The sequence below is a fragment of the Corapipo altera genome, unplaced genomic scaffold (genome assembly GCF_003945725.1).
Source record: "Corapipo altera isolate COAL_440 unplaced genomic scaffold, ASM394572v1 319, whole genome shotgun sequence".
Taxonomy (NCBI): Eukaryota; Metazoa; Chordata; class Aves; order Passeriformes; family Pipridae; genus Corapipo; species Corapipo altera.
This window is the reverse complement of record NW_020885069.1, coordinates 163,289-188,038: the sequence shown is the minus strand read 5'-3', so window position 1 is coordinate 188,038 and position 24,750 is coordinate 163,289. Positions and strand designations below refer to the sequence as shown.

Here is a 24,750-nt window from a genome sequence, read left to right as displayed (position 1 = left end):
CTAACCAGTCCTCAAATTCCCACAATCATTCAGACATTGCATTTACCAAAAATGAGCTGAGTCTTGCAGGGCATTCCAACACATTCACTGCTGGTTTTTTTTCCCCTTCAGTTTAAACCTTCAATCCACTTTTGAGGTCTATGTGTGGTTCCACAAACCCTTGTGGCTAAAGATGACTGGATGAGACACCCCGTGGGGTCCCACCTTAGTCACATCCATAGACCACCCAGGATGACATGCCTTTGAGCCATGCAAGGCTTGACCTGAAGGGAGGCACAGCCTCAGCAGAACTCCTATCAGTGCATGCGAGAATTTGACTTGGGAAATAAAAAGAAAGGCTCATGCCTGGCGCACAGTATTGCCATTGCTTCCATCCCAGGCAACTGCTTCCATCCCAGGCTGCTCTGTTTTCCTTTAAGCCATCTCATCTTCCTCTCTATCACTTCATCCACACATAGCTCAAAAAACTCCAAAGTTAACAATTATTCTTAGCTCTACATTTTCTTAGCTTAATCATATAATTCAAATTTTCTGTGAAATGGAATGAAAGTCTCCAGGGCTGATGTCTAAAGCAGAAATTAGTTTCTTATACAATTAACTACACATGCACATCCTCCATACCTTCCCCTTACAATATCTACCCGCAAATAGGTATGTTTTCGTGGCATACATGCTCATCTTCCTCTACTGAATATTCACCAACCCTGTAAATATTTCAAATTTCTAGAAGAGAAACCCAGTCAGAACTCTATAAATTATGTCAGAATTATATTATCCATTTCTAGGAAGTATTAAAACATCATATGGAAAATATAATTTTAGGTTTAGCGCTGAAGGTTTATGGATGAATCCTGATGTCAACATTGCAAAGATATATTTCATTATTAATTTCACTGTGACCTGAAGTTCACCCAGAAAAGTGAAGAAAGCAAAATTAACGTTACATACGGTTCTATAATTTTCCCTTTTGCATAAACTGTTTAAAAGTGTATTTTTCAAAACTATTTTTCAGATAATACCACTTTCTAATACCAAATATATTTGCAGCTGTAGAAATAGTAGCTACATTTATTTAAATATGTATTGAAAAATTTACCTGTACTTCAAATGCTCATCTGAGGATTAAATGCACTTCTGCTCACTACTCTGGCTCTGTGATATTAACAGGAGTAAAAATTACAATCTTCCTCTTTATCATGAAATTCGACACATAAAATGACCAGAGATTAAAAAAGGGCAAAGATGTTGAGGAAAAAAAAGTTCTTAATTTTACCTTTATTACTGGTATTTTTATAGCTTATCTAACATATGTAGACTGTAAAACAAATAAAAAATAATCATGCCACTATAATTTAGTGAAGCAGAGCAGTTTCCCTAAGATCATAAAATAAGAAGTAAGTTTTTCAGTCCTGATGATTTCTTAGGAAATGCACTAAGAAGTACATCAAGAAAACATTTTAGCAGTTATATATATGTTTATATTTGCCATATAAGGGAGAGGGTCAGTGGGAGAAGACTTAAAATCCTCAAAAGTATCCTTGTCACTCAAAGAAAATCATCCGGACAGGAAATTTCAAATGCAAAATGAATGTTTTGGGGAATTGAAAATACACAGAAAATGGGTAAAGAGAATGAGTTCTGAAGATGGAATTAAGCAGGTCCAGGTTAGTGAGGCTGATATAAAGGCCTTCCATTTTCTTTTCCATTTACTGTTTACAAATAGCTACTTGTTGGCTATTGAATAGGTAATTCTTTGAAGTTGAATATTGATTAGCCACAGGTTATTATTTAAAGACGTTGTCCTGGTATACTTCCATTTTTTCCAAAAGACTCGGTAGTATAAGCAAATCTACATATTTCCTGTCCCCTATCTAAGGAATGTTCAGTAGAAAGGGGACATTTTAATACTGTGGGTAAAAGCAGTTGAAACTTTGTTGTAATATTTGTTAAATTTTGTCTCAGTTTATTTAGTCTTAATTTCTCTATATATTTTTATTATTGATATATATACAAAAGTTTTGTCTACTTGCTGTTTGCAAACTAACTGTAATTTCTATTTCTCATTTTATATGGTTTTGTATTAGATGAATTTACTAACTAAAAAACTTTTTTTAAAAAAGTAAATATAAATTGAAGAATGATAACAAACATACCTCAGATTATGATTTTTTAATAATGTCAAAAAACATCTTTGCAGAAAATGAATATAAGTCTAAACTAACAATAAAGTGAACTTATATTCTTCCATGAAAAGACTCCAGAATAATATTTCATTTTATTCTATAGTTTATACTCAGCACTGTTTGATCAACACTTAGATGGATGTGTCCATGAAGAAGAGAACATTAGATAAAAAGCATTGATGATGACAGACTGCTTTCCTAAGTATTAATTTACTTAATTATTAAGGACTAGAGGAACAAATTCAAGTCTCTTTGAAATCAGTGGGATCTGGAATATGTGTTAGTTAAGTATAAGGAAGAAACTTTTCTAAAGCTTGATTTGTTCATGCACATAAGTAATTTACTAAAAAATTCTGTCAGTGGCACTCTTTCCTCTGTGCAGGGAATCCTTCCACAGAGTCAATAAGATGTTGAATATATCCTATGTTGCTCGTGGAGCAATTAATCCAGATGTAACACAACTGCTTGTTTAGAGCCAACCATTGATGTTGCAACTGAATTTGCCTTTAGATATTTCTGTTTAGCCTAAATACATGTATATTGTAACAATATGGAATTTTTTAAAATCATTTTAGCATCAGTTTGCATTATAAAATACAGTTATGGTCCTTCTAAACAATGGTCTGAACTTCAGTGCTAAGTGAATAAATGACTGCAATTTAAACCTGTGGCATTTTCTAAACATTTTTAGAGAGAATTTTTTTTTTTTGAAAAATCATGGTTTTTCTTGTATTATTAAAACCTTAACTTTTGTACACTCCTCCTGCCCCAATTCATGGTGTGAAGCAAACCTTAAAATGGACTGTTGCAACTTAGGATTCTTTGCATGTACTGTACCAGATATTGGCCAAAAAACCCCAGTGTTCAGCAGAATATTACAGTGTAATTACACACTCATAAATGTCTTCTTACACCTTGATTGGTAGATGTCCCTCTTAGAGGAAAATCCAAAGACAAGGTGTTTGTTTGGTACAATTTTTATGATATATAGATAGGTTTTGTTGCCCCCTCCCCAATTAACCCACACTAGTGAGTGATCCTGACATGATCCTGAAATGTTCTGTAGTTACAGAAGTTCAGCTACGTTTATATTTTCTAGTAAAAGTATGGGCCTAGAACTCTTTCCCAATGCACTACCACAGAGTCAACAGAAGGCTTTAAAAAAATTCCCTAGCACATTAAGTAGACCATATAAAAAAATTATTACCTTGAGGAACCTGCAAATCTGAGAGTTGGATGAGGAAACAATGAACTGCTTCCTCTCATTTCTATAATGGATGAGAAGGAAAACAGATCCATATGGTACATATGTGTAGCAGAGCTTATTTTAGAGTTAATCCCAGGACAGGACATTTTTGTCTGTCCACCTGTGAATTTCTACTATTGATAACACTTACTAAGTATATAAAAACAAGGTTCTTCATGGTTGTAATTTATACAGTATCTGCTACACATTAGAAAGTCATCAGTGTTCAGGACAACCTCCAGGAAAGAGTGATGTTTCATAAATTATATTGCCATGTGAAAATGTTTTTTTATCTTTAAATAAATAATGCTGCAACTTCTAAACCTTAAGGATTTTATGCTCTGAACTTGATCATTAAAATAATACCATATGTTGGACACATCTTTAAAACATATTTCCCTAGTTTCTGAAGGTGGTGGGAAAACACCCTGTCAACCCACTCAGAATCTCCAGTCTCCCAGCTGGACACATGAGTGTAAGAAAATACTAACTTTCCCTCATATAAATAAGAGAAGGAAATTTGCTTTCAATCAAGGAAATTAGATTGAGTGCACAAAGGACTAAAAACGGTTGCAGCACCTGCTAAGACTACTGGAGAAGGTGAAAAATAGGCACTTTTTAAGCCCACAAAAATAATAATGGAAATGTTTATGTGCATTAACATATGAGCAATGTTGGGAGTGACCTACCTGCTTAACAGATTATGAACATGGGGTTCCTTGACCAAATTATTTATAGACAATCACCACACACTAAAAATGTGGAGTTACCGTAATTGCTACTATATTGGTCTAGCAATCTGATTGTCCTGGGTTTAAGACACAGATTTCAAGATTCTTGATAAACATATAGAAATACATGAGAACAGCATCCCTAAAACTGCTGAATGATAAATGGTGAGTGTTTGGCCCTGGCAAGTGTCTGCACAGCTTCAGAGACACACTAGATTACAGTCTTCACAAGGCAGGCACGAGAAGGAGACTAATCACAATGTGGTCAAATTCATCAGATCACCTCCTCTGACATGGAAGAAAGAATTAGAAAAATAGCACCTAAATAAAGGATTTGTAGGTGCTTTCTATCCAGGCTTGTCAGACCCTCTGTGCTCATGGAGAATGGAAATTCTCAAGAGTTTTCTGTTAATCTTCAACTCTTTTAAGTACACAAGTCAGTCTTGGGCACCCTCACATGTTGTTTTAATATGGCTACAAATGACTTGGCAGAGATTACACAGGGCGTCTGTGGAGCATCATAACCATAAATCACCATCTGTCCAGGAAAATGCCTGAAGACTATCAGACTATGCTTCCTGAAAACCCTGAGTGTAGGGCTGGATGATAGATTTGGTAGCAAAGATTTGCTTAATTTGTAAGTATGCATACATGTTCCAAACTAATCCAGGGTTTGTTAAAAGCAACAGCAATCTTCCTACACGTAAAAATTACTATTGTTATCAAACCAAATAAAAAATTTTTATCTGATGGGATCATGTTGAGTCATGCCCACAGAAATTGCCTTACAGTACCAAGATGATATCTACAGAACTGGATTAATTAAGCTTAACTGAAAAGTCAACAGTAAATGCAGGCATTAAGAAGAAGAATTTTTTTTTTATTACTGATAGAATGTATTTTGCATTCTTGTGGGATAAAAGAGAAGTAATTATTGCATCAAAAGCATTTGCAGTGTATACAAGTTGAAAAAACCTACTCTAATAATGTGCATGACTGTGAAACCACAGGGTAAACCTTTCCAGAGTTGTATAACTGCTATGCTATTGCCATGAGTGCTTTCTGATTCTGCATTAAGAGGAGGTTCACCAGGAGCACAACTTCCTTGCCTCTAAGAAGTACAACAGATGGTTAATAACACACATCACAGAATCAGTGCTTTAGGCTGGGAGTTGTAAAACCAATGTTATAAAGAAAGTTGAAACTACAGACAACATAATGAGTCAGACTGTATTGAGTCTACTTAGACATCAAAGAGACTGGAGTTGTATCATGATTATTTGAAGGTTCCTGTGAAACTGTGACACTATATGTCACCGGTTGTCTCTAAAGGAAAGTGTCCCCTAATAACACACTGTAGTTTGGTACACACTGAAGTAGCACGAGAAAAATCTTACCTCTTGGTTTTGAGCATCACTTGATTTAACAGCCAGATTTTCATTTTAATGAAACTTTAATTTTTAAGATGTGACAGGATGAAACAGTATATTCTCGAAGGCATAGGCAAAGATAGTATCACATGAAATACAGGTATCTTTCTAAAATTACCATTGTAGATTAAAGTTGATGGATTCACACAAAGAAATTAAACAACGAAAATCAGCCTGCAGTGAATCTGTGATAAAATTAGCATTAAGTCAGTGGCAAGCATATACATGAATTAGGATAAGTAATTAAGCATTAAGGCTCAGGGAACACAAAACTAATTTTCTGCCATTCAGACAGAAACTTTTGAGACCACACTTAGTATTGGACTTCTTCAATATTGAGAAGACTGCATCTTTTAATAATGATTACGCAAAGTCACATTTTACTGGAAAACTCAGTTGGAAATTTGAAGCCAAACTAGTGCAGCAAAATTCAGGACAGTTGTTAGAGAAGCACTTCACAGAGCTGCAGCTGCAACAATGTCATCAAAGACAAGACCTCCTTGTTCCAAAACAGACCCAGATTGAGTACCCACAGCTCTCAGCAGGTCATCACTTACAGCACCACAAGCAGAAGATTCTCAAGGAGGAAGACAAAATCACCAGCAAAACATAATAATCTGCAGGCTTTATGCTCCACACAACTCCAAATCCCTTTTGCAACCATCAGCCAGTGGAGACTTCTCAACAGCACAGTACAGTGTATTACCCAAAGCACTTTGGTTACTAGACTGGCTATTCTGCTGCTTTTCCAGAGGCAGATCTGTATTAAGGCTTTGGAGTGAAATAATAACATCAAGGACATACAACCACAAATAGATGAGCAGTTTTTTAACTCAGCAATAGCTCATTTTACATTAAAAAAAAAAAAGGATAAGAAACTGTTGCTAAGCAAGGTGGAGTGGGGGGAACGGGCAAGGGAGGGAAAAACACACTTGACCACAATAATAATAATATGAGTCAGTAGCCTGCAGCCAAAGCAGAGAAATAACATATACATATTAACTATAAGTCATTGAAGCATCTTGCTAAATTTCTAACACATGGATAAAGACTTGAATAAAAAGAGTAAACAGGAAACCACATCATTTTGCTCCATCTCTCTACTCTTACTATTGCTGTAGGTAAGAAAATTTACTTTACATGTTTTTCAAGCGTCACAGACAACTTGATTTAGTCTCAAATTTTGATCCCACTGGGTTTGCTGTGGGAATCCAATTGCAGGAAATAATCATAGGAAAGATTCATCAAAACACATATGGTAAGGCCAACTTTCCCACTTACTTTTTCAAATCAAAGTACATCAGAAGGTTAAAACCAGCAAAAGACATACCTGACAAATGGAACAAAGAAGTTGCAAGACTTGGGATAAAAATAGCTTGAAAATTTCTGCATATAATCGGCAATTAAAAATCTCCAATAACTCCCCAGCTAAAAACTCAACAAAAAAAGTAAGCAGATAAAACTATTGAGGTTCAAATATCGCCACATAAAAGAACGTGGGTGTAAATGAGAAGCAGTAAAAAAACCCAAAACCAAACAAACACTGAACCCTGAATATTCCTCAGCTGTAGCAAAACCCACTCAGAATAATGCATCCTTATGCACAAAGGTATCTCCTCATTTTATTTGTGCATTGAACAAAACAAAAAAATAATTTCCCCTCAAAACCATACAGCCAATAGAATCTGCTAAGGAAAGGGACTTTCTAGTGGCTCTGCAATTACTCTGAACTAATCTATCCTGGTACATGGACAGAGAAGTTCTACAGACCATCTTATTAAGATGAGTGTGATTTTTGGATCTTCACAACACAAATCCAGAGACCACAAAACTGTCCCTGCATGTCACAGAAACACAAAGGAGAAAAGGGCCTTCTGTGTTCTGTCTCTTTGGGGCTCAATTCCAACATAATTGAAATGGTATCACAGAAATCTAGGGATGGACAAGACCGTGACCCATCTTCTGATCTTTGCAGTGGGAACTCACAATAAAGTCAATCAGAGTGGAACAATTGCCTGTTCTCTTTTGCAATCTGACAGTCTTGCAGGTGGATGCCAAAATGCCTTTGCTGAGCACGTCCGTCATTAACTTTCTAAGACTCTTTAGGATCCCCTTGGTGCCAAGAGAATGGTACAGCAGGGACTTGGTAAAAGCCAAGAAGTTGACCTATGACTAAGAAAATAAAATTGCAGATGATATTCTTAGCTTTAATTAATCCAAGTTGATCATACTGAACTGATTAAACTTTCCGTCTACTACAAAGAAATGTGGACTACACTAACTTAAAGAGCAAATTTATAACTGTTGCTGTGTTAGCAAAATACCTAGTTATATATATTCCAAAATTCTAAATTAAGAAATGACAGTGAAATACAAATCTGGTTACAAGAATATAGATGAACTTGAAGGACAAAGACAGCAAATGAATAAAGGTTTTATTTTAATAGGAATGACAAAACTTCACAAAGTCCTCATCCTCAAAACATTCACTTATTCGGTCTACTACAATATTAAATGTTTATCCTTCAAAATTCAGCTGACCTGTCTAATTTTCTCACTAGGATGGTAAAATAAGGGTATTCATGTTGGATGGACACACACATAGATTTTTCTGGGTTTTGTTGTTGTTGGGTTTTTTTTCTTAAATTACCTACTCTTAGTTTATCTAAAGGACTCTTAAAAATGCCTCTGGACAAGAGTCACGAGTTGCATTGCAAAAATGAGTAATTCCACAAAACTAATTAAGCACTTTGAATTTTTTTCCTCAACTTAATATTAAAACCTATTTTGAGAAAGTTGTACAGAACACAAAACACCGAATCTTCAAACAAATGATCTGGTTACAATTCTCACATTTCCAGAAATACAGTATAAAATTCTAACACTGAAGGAAGAATCAGGAACAATATAGGAGAGCCTCACTTACAGGGGACCAGAGGTGTGTAAGTATGCCTCACTTCCTCCTGTCACACACAGACTTCCTAATGGACAACAGAGAAATATAGAAGCCTCTTCTCCTTTCTCATCAAATACTTGCAGAATAGAGGGACCCTAGATGACATTTTCCATTTCCCCTGGACCTCAGGTGTTGCTTAATCATGTAATGATGTATCTATCCACAGATAGATACATCTGGGTGACACTGTACAGTGTACACTGCAAATCTTTATTCCTGTGAACAGCCTATACCCACAGAGCAAGTTGTATAATTATGTGATTGCAGACCAAATCCAAAGTTACTCTTGCAGTAATTGTAACGATACACATTGGATTAAAAACACAATACATCCAAATCACAAGAGTAGCTTTGAAATAGGGTAGTATCCACTCATCTCGCTGCAGAACATTATAATTCATCCTGTTATTTTTTCCCTTTTTGGCTTTGATAGCACAATATTTTCTCAGTAATAACACCACTTGATTTCAGTTTCAACTGGAATCTTGCCTGACTAAAGAGTACAGGCATAATCTCAGCCTTTGTAGATTTATACACTGAGGTACAAAAGGATATATAAAACAGTTTTAACTTAAGTAAAGAATTTCAGACTCTGGCAGTTTTACTCTAAAGTAATTGCAAAAAACATACAATAGGTTATGTATGTAGTTTCAAGTAAATCGCTTTCATCAGCATAAGTAATCACTCAAAGAGTTTGAAAATTATAATTTTGGTTATTTAACAATTTCCTTTGGATTTCAATGAACCTAAGTGGCAGAGAATTGTATTTTTTTCCCCTTTCCATTTTTAAAAGACAGAGTACTATAATTTCAAGGAAATTAAATATTCCCTTAAATGCATGATGTTTCACTATTGAAAAGCTGCAGAAAAGTGCCATAATACTCTTTTAAGAAAAATGTCTAATAGGATCGATCAATTGAAATACTGTATCCCTCCATCAGGAACTCTCCTTTAATTTTAATATTTAGAAACAATAGTTTCAAACCTTATAGAGACTTAAAAGTTCAGGAAAAAAAATGCCAGGCTCACTTCCACATCCCATGCAGTACTGCTTCAGTATTCCTTATCCACAGAGAAGAAAAGGAGAGCCAGGTGCACAACTCATCTTACACTACAACTTCCCATAAATCCCTTGCTTAATCCTTTGGATTTATACTGCTCTTTGAATTGGGTAAAGGAGTAGTGTGAAAATGCTCCTAAAGCCTCAATGTAAATGTTTCTTTAATCCTATTAAAGCCACAAAACAGGCCCAGCTGAAGGTGCAGGAAACTGAGCTGAGGAACTCTCAGTGACCCCATCACTACTGTCTCTCTTGGCACTGACCTGTTGGTCACAAGTTCATCCTGGGCATGGCACAGATGTTCTGACATCAGGAGGATTCAGGACATCAACATAGGGACCCCTACATCACATGCTGGATGCAGGTGTGTTCTGTAGTAACATGAGGGTTTGCACTGGTAACCTAAAGCTGAATTCTTCAAATAGCTGATACAGAAACAGAAGACAGGATTAAATGTTTCTAAATTCAACTTTGTTGCATGTCACAGAACTTTATGTTCACCAAACATGACACTGAATTCAGCCAAAAATGGTACAGCTTCATTGCTTTTTTTTAAAGTCAGAAGAAGGGGAAAAACTTGAAAGAAAAATACTCAAGGTGACACCACACTTTAAAAACTGGGAAACTGGTCTGTTAAAATGTGTTGGTGGTAACATTTAGGGTTTGGACTCTCATTAATGTGGCCCAAGGGAAAATATAAACACTCTTTCTGAAATTAAATCTTGAGTTTGCCCACCGCAGTCTTGTTTTCAGCTTCAGCTGCTGGCACGTCAGCCTGCAATTGAGGCCTTGCATCAAATGCCAAGCCAAACATTCAGGAACAAGAATGGTAATGACACCCTATTTTGTTCTAAGGCATATTAAAATATAACAAGTACTAAAAAAAAAATCAAAAATCACTCATTCAAGATTAATAACTTAAAAGAAACTGATTTTCATAACCTCTCCCACTTGCACTTGTCTTCAAATAATAAACCTTCAGAGGAAAGCTGAAAGTCTGAAATCAAGCACACTTGCAAAACAATGAGACATATCAAAATTCTCATAATAACTGGCTTACACTGAAGGGCATAAGCTTTACCTACAAGAGTTCACAACTACATTCTCTGGTGTTGATCCATGATTTTGCAAGTGACTTAACACGAATGGATCAATACATGAAAGTTACTAATCTGTAACACAAACCTTTGCCAGTGGGATCCTTCCTATTCACCATTGTAAGAAACACTAATATCAGAACTCTGTCACTGGAACATTTTCTATCAGCCTCTGTTTAAGTTATCTCTCTTATTCCCACCTTCTTTTCCTAAATACGCTGCATTCAAGGTGAGAGTTTTTTCGCTCTCTCTCTCTCCTGAGTCTCTGGCAGTATTCCTCCGTAATCTCACCTCGTAGATGGATTGAGAATATCAGATGAAATGAAAGATACAGCCTCTGTCCCAGGTAAGGAATTGGATCTCTTGCCCAAGAAGGGAATGGTCAATCCTGTCCATCATAACCCCAGGTTCTGTGATGTCTCATTACATAGGTACTATCCCCTATACAGGAAAAATTGCAGTCTGGATCTACAGGGGATGTATGGAATATCTTATATAATCACTGCTCTAATACACTTATCCCTGATGGAAACCAGGGTTGCAAATTAATCTGACTCTGAGAGTAGATTGTGAATCAAACCAGAGATTAACAATAGCTTACCTGTCACAGGAGAAATGGAAGCTACCAATTCAGCAAGAAGACAAAGGAAAGAGTGTTCCAGGAATTGTAATAGAACTTGTTCCACTACTAATAGTGTTAACTTGAAGAATATGAGATAAAACACAGTCTAGTCTGCCTACCCAAGAAACCAAATTCCAAGCTTTATCATTAGAAGTAGCTCCTTAATATGAATAACAAAAGTGTGACAAAGTAGGCATCAATTCATGGCCTAACCTACACCACCGTGCAGAAACCCTCCCCTTTTATTTGCAGAGTTCACGGATTTCTTTAATCAAAGGGTGGTGAGACACTGGGGCAGGTTGTCCAGAGAAGCTGCGGATGCTCCATCCCTGGAAGAGCTCAAGGCCAGGTTGGATGGTGCCCTGAGTCATCTAGTGAAAGGTGTCTCTGCCCACAATGGTGGAGGGTTGGGACTACAGGATCTTCAAGGTCCCTTCCAACCCAAACCACTCTGTGATTCTATGATTTTGGTCTGAATGCAGGTGCTGTGTGTTTGTTGTGCCTTCCCTGGAATAAGTAATTAGAAAGAACGCAGAGTGCTGGATCCTTATTCCTGTCCTAAGCGACAGCTGGAAGCAGTTGGCAGCAAACACTTTTTAACCATGCAAGCCCATCAGTACTTAACATGGATCACACCAGCACTCCTCCTGGAACCAAAAAGTCAACCATGTATTTTGAAAACGTGAATATACAATAAAAAATTAACAGTCTAGTTACTGAAGTCAGTGTAGTACTGAGAACTGTTCTTTTCTGTTCAATCTGAGACATTAGTAGCTGTTTTAGAAGCCTTTCAAAAAACATTCATTTCACATTCACATGCAGTACATTTCCGAAAGACAGGTAAGGAGGTTTCTTCTTTTATTTCCATCATCATGCCAGTCAGTTGTACAAATATATACTTTAATACAAATAGTGAATAATTGTGTAAATTTACTTATAAGAAAATAAATACTGGATGTGCCCAGTTAAAAACTTTAGGCATACTTTATATAAATAAAGTAGAAGAATTAGTTTATAATCTAAATGTAATTATCACCTCAAGTATCTGAGCTCTTGGATTTAAAGCTACATTAGGAGTCAGATTTCAAGGGAAGAATTGGTTGAGTTTCAATGGTTACTGGCAGTAGCAGCAGATGTATCAAAAAAGTAACTATCATGCACCTATAGAAGCACAGAGACAAAAGCAAAGGTGCAGTCAATAACAGAAGGTCAAGGAATTCTCAACTAAATAGAGATACCTATATAAGAAAAGTCTAGAAAGCAACCAATTTAATAATTCCAGAAAGACAAAATATAGATAATCAATAGTTGAACTCTACGTCAGCTGTTAGCTGGACAGGAAGACAAAATGCTATGAAAAAATTGCTTAATATGCAACATACCACAATTACAACAATGAGTGTGAAGACTTGTGTGTGGCTGAGATTTTTCTAGAAAGATAATGTCATCTTTGTAAATAGAAAATTACAAATCAATAGCAAGAAAAAACCATGGAATTTTATCTGTCTCACAAGAAGGTCTAATAAACCTTTTTTATTTTCTATTAAACTGATGTTTGAAGGTGTTTTCTGGTCATAACATTGTTTTCAAATTCCTTTTTACAATCATAGCCAGTTTCAGCCTCCAGACAGACATCTTATTTCTCTTCTACTGTACTGATCTTCCCTATTAATTTGATTTTGTTTTTCATACAAAAAAGGCTATAAATTACAAGGTTCTTATTAAGACTATATGACCTATATGCTAACTAAGGTGTTTATGACAATATTGTAAAAAAATAAAGTTTTCTTTCAACTGCAGCACTAAGATATGCAAAGGGAGAACTTTTAGTCTGATTTTTTTAAAGACAAACTTCATTGACCATTTTCTGTGACGATTTTGATGGATGAATAACAGAGCAACTATGTAAAGGTTCACATATCTTCTCATATGTTAATGAGTGAATTACAGACAGTTTCTCAGACAATTTGAACAACCCAAAGGAATTTCCTGCCTCTCCTTAACAAGGTGGATAAATCTGATTAAACTTGAACTTCATGCACTCTTTTGCAGTCTTTACCTTAAATAACTCAATATAAGACACTCATTTTCATCACAAAATCTTCCCTTAGAATATTAAAAAACGAGGAACCTGCAAAGAAAAGACTTCACATATTAGGAAAAAAACCTACACAGATAACAAGGGTTAGTAGCAATTGAAACATAGATCACCTTCCACAATCCATATTGGTAAAGGTGCTTTTGAGATAGATGTTACGGGCTTTGTAGCTCATCTACAAAATCAAAGGTAAACAAAGTTCTAAAACTGTATTCATGATAAATTAAATCTGGATGACTATATTTAATCATGAAATGTAATATGTGGCACTTAAAAAAAACTGAACTGGGATTTTGTACCATAATCAAACTGAAAAGACAGTGTATCAGTTAGAAACCTACTCCAAAGGGAAATTAAAAGTCTAGTTGTTTGGCTTCAGACAAAATAAACATACAAAATACACAAATACACTCCATATATCCAGTAGAGTATTAAAAATAACCCTGATAAACAAGGATAGCCATGGGGAAAATTAGCAGTGTTAATCTGATTTACTTGTAGGCATTTTCTGCTGTCTTGATCACTTTGATCAATTGATTGCTGTTTTTCTTCCCTTAAAAAGCATTGTTTCTACAATATATCTGTGCACAGAATGAAATGCACAATTTCCTCTCCAAATGGTAAATACCTATTTCTTTCCAGAATAATCCCACTGAAACTGGGAAAATGTATGACTTGCCCTTACCCAAGAGGAGCTGATCTTATACAAAGGTGTTTTATCAGGATAAACTAGTATTTTCCAAATATTCCAAGTCTTTTTGAGAAAAGAACAAAAATAATTCTAGTTCCACAGAGGGAGGAACCTCCCACACATCCTGTTGGCTGGACAAAGCTGCACAGAAAGCACCTGGTCAGAGAAGCAGGAAATGGGCCTGGGATTGTAGTTTCCAAAAATACCTGTATTATTACCAAACTAAAGGAGTAATTTCTCTATGCAGACTCAGAAGAGAAAAACTTGGCTTTTTCTTTTACTGTAAGACAGACACAGCTTATACCAGCTTGCCAGTGATCCTTAAATATAAATACTGTTGTTGAAATAGTCCTTAGTTTCCACAATATCAGAAAAGAAATGATCTATTACATACTGAACCCCAAAAACATGACTCTTTAGCTTTTGCAACTCTGAAGTGTGCACTTACATTGTGGTAAACATTAGTCAGAGAAATGCAATGTTTAGTTATGTTTTCTTCTAAAGGTTATGAGGCACAGCTGCACAAATCATATGGGAACACACAGTAGTACAGTGAGTTTCATTGTAATGGTGACATCTTTGCTCCCAGTTTCTGTCCCTTAAATCAGGATGGGAGTACATTTATGACAAGTGTCTGACTTTCAGGGAAATAGGGGCTGCAAAAACAAGTCCGTCATTCAAATGTTTACTCAAGTCCTCACTTGTGAGCTTTCCCTGCTAGGTCAAAATACGCCCTTTAAAGCCAATGAAAGCTGTTTACAATGAGCAGACAAAACGTGACTGCTTAATATACTTAGTTTTGCTGTCAGAAAACAAGCAATACATTTTCCTGAGGGAAGATGAATGCCAATGTAAATAGGAAAAATTAAAATTTTCTTGCTGGCTGGCTATGTTGGTTCAGAAACTACAACTATAAAAAATGTTTAATCTACGTATTTATCTCATTGAGTGAATCTTTGTAGTTTAGAAAATTCCTTTAAATAACCTATTTAGCACAACATTTATTTGGTAGGAAACTCTCTCTCGTGACTTACTTTGTTCTATGTATGCCACCTTCAAGAATTAATTTTCTTCTCTGCACAGTTAATTAAATTAAAAATCAAAAAGTAGATAAATAGTAGGCACAATAACATTAGACCACTACATTTTTGTCTGCTATAAATATTCAAACTATAACATATTGAATGACTATATTTTTAAGCATTGAATTGCAATGAACAGTTTGTAAATTACTAAACTATGAGATTTATAAACAACTTCCAGCCTGTAGCATAGAAAATAAAACACTGGAATTGGACAACAGAATACTTTTGTAGATCTCCATAACACAAAGTTTCCTAACATTTGTATGATTTTAAGAATTAACAGTGGTTAGTTTTTAAAAAAAAGCAAATAACATCTGCGGATTATGTACAAGAAGTCTGAACACTGTTTAAGTATGAAAAAAAAATATGAAGCGGAGTAAAGAATTTCCTGATCTTTCTAACAGCAAATAATTGGAAACAGATCTTAGTTTGAAGTACAGTAGTGACCAATGAATTACTTCGATCATTAGAATTTTAATAACACACCTGGATATATAAAATTCAGGCAGGACTCTCTAGGTGACTGTGACATACACACATGTACTTGCTTAAATCAGTATTACACAGCTTTCGATATTTTCAGACTTTCTGAATTATTGAAAAACTGTTTTTATTAAATTGGGGCTTTTTTTTTTTTGCATTCTATCTATAAATAATATAAGAAATAATCCCTGCCAGTCATATAAAATAGAGGAAACTTCTCTTGTTCTTCCATTCACATATTTGGAATGCTTTTAACATACCTCTGAAATTTCAGTCAACTTTGTAATTACATCACACACAGAAGCAAATAACAATGATGGAAGTTCCTCAGAACTGCTCACAAACTGCACTTTAGGACGCAGTTATGTTTATATTCACTTTATTCAGGACCAGTAAACTAAAGGAAAGTGTGTTCAGCAAATGGGCCAAGGCCCCACGTGAAGTCCACGCGAACTGGAGCAGGGATAGGCCCAGCCTTTCTTTATCCTCCTAAAAGAGCAGCATGTAACCATCAATCAGGTCTTTAAGCAAAAATATTCCAAGAGCAGTACAGTTGTGCAGGGAACTGCTATGTCTATGTCTCACAGTCCAGGGATCAAGGTTTTGGAGCTCTCATCCCAGGCTATAGTTTACAGGACATTAGGTTCTACTTCTTGCCCTGATCCCCAGGTAATAAATACAGATGTGAGTCTATACACACACATACATGTAAGAGCCTACATACAGACATGTGCATGTATGCCACCACGTCAGCATGATGTTTTAACAAAACAAAACTATCAACCCTTGAAAAAACCCAGAGCTGTTCCACCTAATAAGAGGGAACACCTTCACAAACATTCAGTATAAAACCAAACACTAGAATTTTTAAACAATTAATGCAAAAAGCCGGTAAATGCTTCCCAGCATTTACTACCACAGGCATGGGGAGCCTCAAGGGCTGGACTACGTGACTTAGTACATCTTGGGCCACTTAATGCGCTGGGGCTTGTCACAGCACTGGATGTTTCCAGAGCAGTCAGATATCAGGGACCATAATGCAGGGCCAGAGGGGACAGGACTGTGAACATCAGGCAACAAAAGATGATAGTGACAAATTACTTCAGTGAATCTTGAACTTACATCAAAATGAACAGATTCTCAAGGACAACTGTTTTCTTACTCTTTACTCATTGCACTCAAACCAGACTGTAAGATTTTGCTTCCCTCTCCATCCAAGTCTCAGATACAGGTGGCACACATATATGCACTGGATACAAAACAAGAATAACATTTATTTCTCCGACAGAAGTGGAAGCAGTGGCTTGCCATTTAGTCATCCTTCAGTGCCCACCTCCTTTTTGCCTGTGTGCTTCACTTCACCTCTGTCCCCTCACTTCCCACCCCACCAGCAGCAAGGTAAAGCATTGTTTCGCCTTCCTGACACTTATGTGCAAACACAGGCATAGCAACTCTACATGGTCAAATATACCTTCAGGCAATTAATAAAGATAAATTCCTGGACATAATGTGGATGTATCTTCGCTGGAGAAAGCAAGTGCGGCTTAATAGTTGTAGCAAGTGTATTCAAATTTGACTTAGAACATTCTTCAGGGTGTTATGAATATTTATATAAACCTCTACAAGTCTGATAGGTATAGATGTCTTTGAACAGATAGAACAGTCTTACTCTAGTTCAGTTTCTATGTTTCATAAAGGTGGCTGTTACAAAATAATCATGAAATAATAAAGAATGAAATTCCTGACTGTAATTTCCTTCACATCTTAGATACCCAGATTCTTAAGATGTTACCTGTGGCAACATAAAAATACCATTTTTCTCGTATCAAATTCTTCATATAATACAGAATGGAGAAAACAAACTAAAGACTGTGGTACATAACTTAAATTGTTGCCAATACAGTGCTGTATATCCGTAAAAACTTGGGATTATATTTGAAGTATGAAATGGCATAATGACAATGCATGGCCCATCTTTCATTTATTGTTTAAAAACATCTGTTTCTATCCCAGTTTACTTTTTTTTAGCTTGTATTGTTCTTTATTTGAAGGTGAAAACAAGTGCCAGCTAATTCTCTGCCAGCTTAAGTCACTTTTTTCATTTCAATCCAGAGGAAGGTAGGTTTGTCCTTGTCATCATTTTAGCACGATGATATTCCTGTTTTTTGTTAAGTAACTTTCCACTAATTTAAATAATCCCCTGTATTTGTCCATTTTCTTCACTAAGTGGCTGTTAAGCTCTATATAAGTCACTGATATGCTGGTTTCATGGTTGGTAGGTCTCAACACTTTTGGAAATGCAACAGGAATTTTCTATAGTTTACTTTCAATCTATACGTTACGTTGACACAAATGATTTCTACAAATAGTTATCAAATTAATCTGTTTCTAAAAAGACTCGTTCACAATCAATTCTTTTCAACTCAAAGCAAATCTTAATATTATTTATTTACTATTATTTACAATATCATGTTGGACTACATTCATAATGCACTGCAGATCTTGTGGTATTGCCAGATCCAACTTCTATAAACTGTTATGGAAATTCTTCCAAGAGTCCAAGCACAAATACAGCTGTAAATACTCATTAATATTTTAAAATATTTGTAGCAAAACTCTAACTGCCAAAACCACAATTGGATTTCTTAAACTGATATCACAACTATTTTATAATAGTATTTTTGTGTTAATTTTTTTACTAATTATATAAACCTTACTAAAAAAAAGCTTTAATAAATAAATTGCTAAGCGATTACAAACTACTTTGAAAATTGATATATTGATGAAATGTAATTTGTACTGTTAGAAAACAAGGTGGATAAGAATCAGTTTATGGTCCCTTTTCTGAAGCACTTAACCACTGCTAACCAGGTACAAACATTGGTGTGCCCATGTCCTGTGGTTTGAAGGATTCTACAAACTGATTTTCAAAACAACGATGAAAAGTACAGAGGCTATGTTACCTTTGCAAGTTTATAACTGGGATGCCCCCATCACTCAAAGGACAACAAAGGTCACAGAATCCCAGAGAAGAAAACAAGGCATTTACCCTGAGTTCTTTCTAGGAATTCCTTCCATAAGCTGCTACATTTTAGCATAGTCCATAAACTATATTTGTAACTCTTACAGGTACATGGGCTTTGACCAAGGTCCATTTCCTCTGTCTGTTATGTAATCATATAAAAGCTATTATGCCGAATGATTTGAAGTTAAATACATCTTTCACTCCCAAATACAGGCAGTCTTTCTAAATCCTATGCCAGAAAAATCTAGCTGTCCTTATAGATGATTTTTTTAAAAAATAAATGGATATGTGTCAATTGATCAATATGAGAAAAAAAACTGACTGAAACACTTTGGTATACAAGAACTCTAGGAAATGAATGGAACTTATGCTCCTTCAGGATAAACCAAAGAGGATTTTGTTTTTTTGAAGATGACATTTTCATTGTTTCAATGCTCTGTGAAAACTTCACGAGGGCAAGACAGTAAACAGAAGCCAGGCAATGACATAATGGCAATGAGCTCCAACTCTGTGCATTCTGGCAAAATTCCATTCCTAGCAAAAGTGGAAATCCAAGAGATTAAGGACAGACAAACTGCTATTGAAGTATTGAAGTATCTGCAGGAAATGACTGTCAATTCAATATGGTGTGATCTGTCAGCAGTGAGGAGCCTGCAGTAGATGGTCTGGATGGTCTGCTCTAGAGGTCCTACTGACCAATTTATTTATGACACAAGTTATTTTAATAGTAGACCTACTTTCACCTTCCTCACAGCTTATCCTTTGTCAATAGCTGACTTCAGCTATGCTCAAACATCCTTATGGATCATGTTTTGCACTGGATTCTGTTTAAATGTCTTTGCAAATAAAACAAATCCTGCTAAAAGGAAATGTCTCCACACAGAATTACGGAAGGCACTCACCCAACAGTAAGGTTAACTAGTAGCAGAGTGAAACTTCTGAAGGTAAATCCCATTTACCATAATACTACTCAACCCATAAAATCAAGGAATACAGAGGCAGTGGCCTAATGCATTATTTCCACTTCCTTCTCAGGATAACATCACCAATTAAATTCAAGTAGAGTGATTTTATTTATTGAGAATACTGAAACTGTACCTCGGGCTTCTACTGCTGTATGAAAAAGGTTTTTAAAAATTACTTTTTGTTTATGTTTTTATAAAGAGCTTCAAAGGGGAGAAATGTGTTATATTTTTCTCCTCCAACTGAACACAAAATAAAGTTCTTTGAGTTACATTTTACTGTTTATACACAAGTTTTAAACTACCACTATATGGCATTAACAGAACAATTGAAACCAACTTTCAGAACATTACAAAATTTCATAACAAGTCCAATGCACTGGCTATAAATCATTCTCAACAGACTACCAGTACATTTTCAGGCTGTATATAATGTGGGTTGAGAGGAAAAGTTAATGACTTCTTTCTGCATGCAAACTGCAGAATAAAGGTCATTTGTTAACATAAAATAGCATGTTAGTTATACTGAAATGTTTTCAATGAACTGAACTCAGATCACAATTTGAATCTGACAGACTGTATTTATGCCCCCGCCTTTATGTTACTGTAATAAGAAATGCTGTAAATTTTAACCAAAATGATAATTTCTGCTTTTTGGCTTGAATGAATTTAAAGGTCTATAAATATATATATGAAAAGAAATATATCATAATAAAAAATTGTTTGGAAAAAATGAGTGAAAGATCTGAAAATCTAACTCCTGATTCTGTTTCCTTGTACATTTTAAGACACATTTCAGGATTAATAAACTTTACCAATTTCTCACTGCATGAAAAGAAACGCATTAGCCAATGGTAACTCACCCTTTTCTGTTCTTTAATATATTCCATCAGTTCCTCTCTTGTCCTTTTCACTGCTTCTTCAATTGCCTTTTCACTTCGTTTCTGCTCCTCCATTAATGCTTCCTTGACAATTTCCTTTTTAAAAGAAAAACATTTAACTGTAAATGTAACAAGTCTTTCATAAATGTAATAAGGGTCATCTCTTTTCTTCCTACTAAAATTATTATCACCTCCACTCTTCTTCTTCAATAATAGTCATCCTAAATATATGCAGAATCTTTAAAAAAAATCACAAATTCAGTATTTTAAATACCAAAGGGCAAAATAAATGAGGAAAAAAGAGAGAAATAATAATTTTAAAACTGTATTAATAGATGCATAATGTTCCCTGAGAGCAGAAAAAAATAAAGCAGTACAGGTATTACTTTCCAACAGAAGCAGGGATGGCAGGGATGTACTAGCTGCTGTTACTAGACCAGACTATTTCAGCTGGAAGAGACCTGTAAGATCATCTGGTCCAACTGTTTGAGTCCTTCAGGGCTGACCAGGGATTTTCTAAATGCCTCTGTCACACTGACAGGCCTGGGGCATCAACCAGCTCTCTGGGAGCCTGTTCCAGTGTCTGACCACCCTCTCACAAAGAAATACTTCATGATGTTCAGCCTGAGCATCCCCTGATGCAGCTTTGAAACATTCCCACAACACCAAAGTTTGTTTCAAAACTATAACCAGAAAGTTTGTGTCCAAGCTTTGGGAATTGCCAGGGACATTCTGTACACAGCAGTAAAAAAAAACAACAGAGGATACCCACCCAGCCCTGCCTCTAAATTAGCATTACTCTACATCAAAAGCATTACAGTAGAGAAAACCAGGAGTCACTTCTCAAAACATCTCTATCACCTGCAGCACAACTTATCTGGTTATCAACTCAGGAAACAAATTCCTGCTCTAAAGTCACTGCCCCAAAACTTAAGTCCCAGGTTCCCAAAGCCACTCATGAAATAAGTAACAACATTATTGAGCCAAAGTGTTCTGCTTCCAAGATTCAGGAGAACAAAGTGACAAACAGAGATTCCTATAAATCCTGAAAATCTAATATTCTCAGAAACTATAAACATCCAGTAAAAATAGTACCACATAGTATTAAATGATTTGTCAGGGAGATTCTTGACACAGGGAGATGGAGAGTGTCTCAGAAATCAGGCAGTGGCCTTGGCAATTCCTATGCTTTTGTCCTAGATATTCAAAATTCGAAGTAGCAGAAGCACCAGAGGTGCACCTGCAGAATTAAGGAGGAAATGATGGAAAATCCCCAATGGTTAAAAAAAGGATCACAACAGGACTTCTAGTGTATTTATTCACACACATTTAATTTTTTTTTAAATCAAAACTTGCAGAAAATGAGAGGTAAATATACATGGATTCCTTATTACTCTTCACTGATTAGACATAATACTGTTACCCATAGGTTTGTTTATAGGTTTGCTTGACTGCAGAGTAATATAGACATTTTATGACACATATTTACAACTTTGATTTGTGGGAGGGAGGAAGGTTGGCTGGAGAACAGGTGGAATTCTAAGGTTTTGGAAGTAGAAGATATTTAGGAAGTTACATAATTCATCTGTACATTTAAGATCAGAATTTTACAATATGCTATTTGTGTACAAGATGAAGAATATCACCACTGAATTGTATAAAACTCCATTTCTAAAAGAAGTCTCTTCAGTGGAAGCCTTTCAACTGAAAAAGAAAGCTCTTTTTCTTACCTTTAGCTGTTTGCTCCTTTTCAGCCAAAACGGAATAGTTTCTGCAAAACTACACTTTTGCTATTTTTATAACAGAAATAGTCTAAAATCCCAAATTTAAAATATAAAACTATGTAGTCTCCACTGTTCTGGAATCCAGCACATATGAAAACCATAGTTGTGAAAGGTGATTATATTTTTTTTCTATTTTAATTCAGTTTACCAAATAAAAATCCTGAGAAAAAGGTTTCTTTCACTACAGAACTCTGGCAAGACTAACAAAAAAAGTACAGAAAGTTACATATTACAGAAATATGCTGTTCTTGTAATTATATTCTCATGCCAGTTTAATTTGTCAAAATGTCCCAAAATACTGTCTCGTATTAGAATGTAAAAAAATCCCATCATGTATCCCATTAAAGTCTTCAATGCACATTAAAGAACTGATAAGGTGCTGTATCTTAATATATAGAAAATTTTACATTAATAAAATACTTACAATCAATTAAAGTATCCTCGATATGATAAAAAAGGTATCCTTAATATGATACTTAAACACTATATTGTCCAAATAGATATTTGGACTATAAAATCCAAATAAAAATACAACTAAATTCTACAAGTCTATTAACAAAATGCAAGAAAACAGAAACCACTAGCAATACCTTTACAGAAGACTAGTCTATTACAGTAAGAAAAAAATAAAACCGGAAAGAATTCTTTTCCATTTCCAATGACAAGTTCCTAAAATTAAGACCAGTATTAAAACTCGGAAAAACACAGAGTTATGGATAACAGTGAAAGCAAAGTTGTATAACATCCTGTGAAGGCAATGAGCAAGGCATACCAGAATTATGTTAATTTTTACTCTTTGTTATCATTATTTATTTCTAGAGTAAGAAGTCAATAAAAAAATGTTATTTTCTAATATCATATATCTTTACTTGTTTTACCATTAATAAAACATTACTGATTACTTCTGTAGTGTTATATAAAGAAGTTGCCTTAACTTTTTACTTTCTTTTTTTTCCTTTGGCAAATTCAGAATACTTAGAAAATCTTATAGTAGGGTTTTATAATAAGGAGATCTAAAGGTTCTCTTAGCTTCCCAAAAAATTCCAAAGAATTGAAGATTTAAGAATTCAGACAAGTCCCTCATTGTTTTTCAGTGCCTCACTCTACAGCATAAATATTAGATTTTTCTATATATTCCCATCATCCAGCAGTTCAAAAAAGTTTGAATAATCCATCATACTTGAAATGTCACAGTGCTCAGTTGACTCAGATGCTCCAGTGACTGGAATTGGGAAGCATCATTCCTATTTTCAAAGAGGGCAGAAAGGAAGACTTGAGGAACTACAGACCAGTGAGCCTCACCTCTGTTCCTGGGAAGGTCATGGAACAGATCCTCATGGAAGCAATGCTAAGGCACCTGGAAGACAAGGAGGGGATCCGAGACAGCCAGCACAGCTTCTCTAAGGGCAGGTTGTGCCTGACCAGTCTGGTGGCCTTTTATGATGGAGCAACTGTGCTGGTTAACAAGGGAAGACTAACTGATGTCATCTAACCAGACTTCTGCAAGGCCTTTGACATGGTCCTACATGACATCCTTATCTCCAGATTGGAAAGACATGGATTTGAAGGGTGGATAAGGAATTGGCTGGAAGTCCAAGTACAAGGTACTACACCTGGGCCAGGCTCAACACCAGACATAAGTACAGACTGGGAGAAATCCTGCTGAAGGCTCTGGACAGGCTGGAGGTGCTGGTGACAGTGGCTGGACGTGAGCCCAGGTGTGCCCAGGGGGGCAAGAGGCCAATGGCACCTGGCTTGGATCAGCAATAGTGTGGCAGCAGGACTAGGGCAGGGATTGTCCCCCTGTGCTGGGCACTGGTGAGGCCACACCTCAAATCCTGTGTCCAGTTCTGGCCCCTCACTGCTGGAATGACATTGAGGGGCTGAAATATGTCCAGAGAAGGGAACGGAGCTGGGGAAGGGTCTGGAGAAAAAGTCCTGTGAGCAGCAGCTGAAGGAGCTGGTGGGGCTCAGCCTGAAGAAAGGGAGGCTCAGTGAGGACCTTATCGCTCTTTACAACTCCCTGACAGGTGGGGGTCGGTCTCTTCTCCCAGGTAACAAGAGACAGGACAAGAGGAAACAACATCAAGTTGCATCAGGGGAGGTTTAGATTGGATATTGGGAAAAATTACCAGAAGAGTTGTCAAACATTGGCACAGGCTGCCCAAGCAAGTTGTGGAGTCACCATCTCTAGAGGTATTTAAAAGATGTGTAGATGTGGCACGTAGGGTCATGGTTTAGTGGTGGACTTGGCATGTGGTGGATTTTAAGGGATCGTGGTTTAGTGGTGGATCTTAAGGGTTTTTTCTGTAGGGAGAGGTACAATTTTGGAAGAATTTGTGACGGAAAGCTAGAATTTGATTTTGTTTAGGAAGACTGTAAAATGCCTTCTCAAATGGATTAGATTTTTTTTTTT

The 24,750-nt window shown here is 35.9% G+C and overlaps 1 protein-coding gene across 3 annotated transcripts in view; it reads right to left on the bottom strand.

Moving 5' to 3' along the window:
* The window catches only part of CCDC91 (coiled-coil domain containing 91), a 118,328-nt gene that overhangs the window by 5,017 nt on the left and 88,561 nt on the right, over positions 1-24,750 (bottom strand). For 2 of the 3 annotated variants that reach the window (XM_027669178.1, XM_027669179.1), the window contains exon 12: positions 20,533-20,646. In XM_027669178.1, coding sequence (XP_027524979.1) covers positions 20,533-20,646 — 114 coding nt within the window. Of the gene's footprint in view, positions 1-19,029; positions 19,242-20,532; positions 20,647-24,750 lie in introns of all 3 variants that reach the window. The other variant, XR_003531938.1, reaches the window with a different exon arrangement.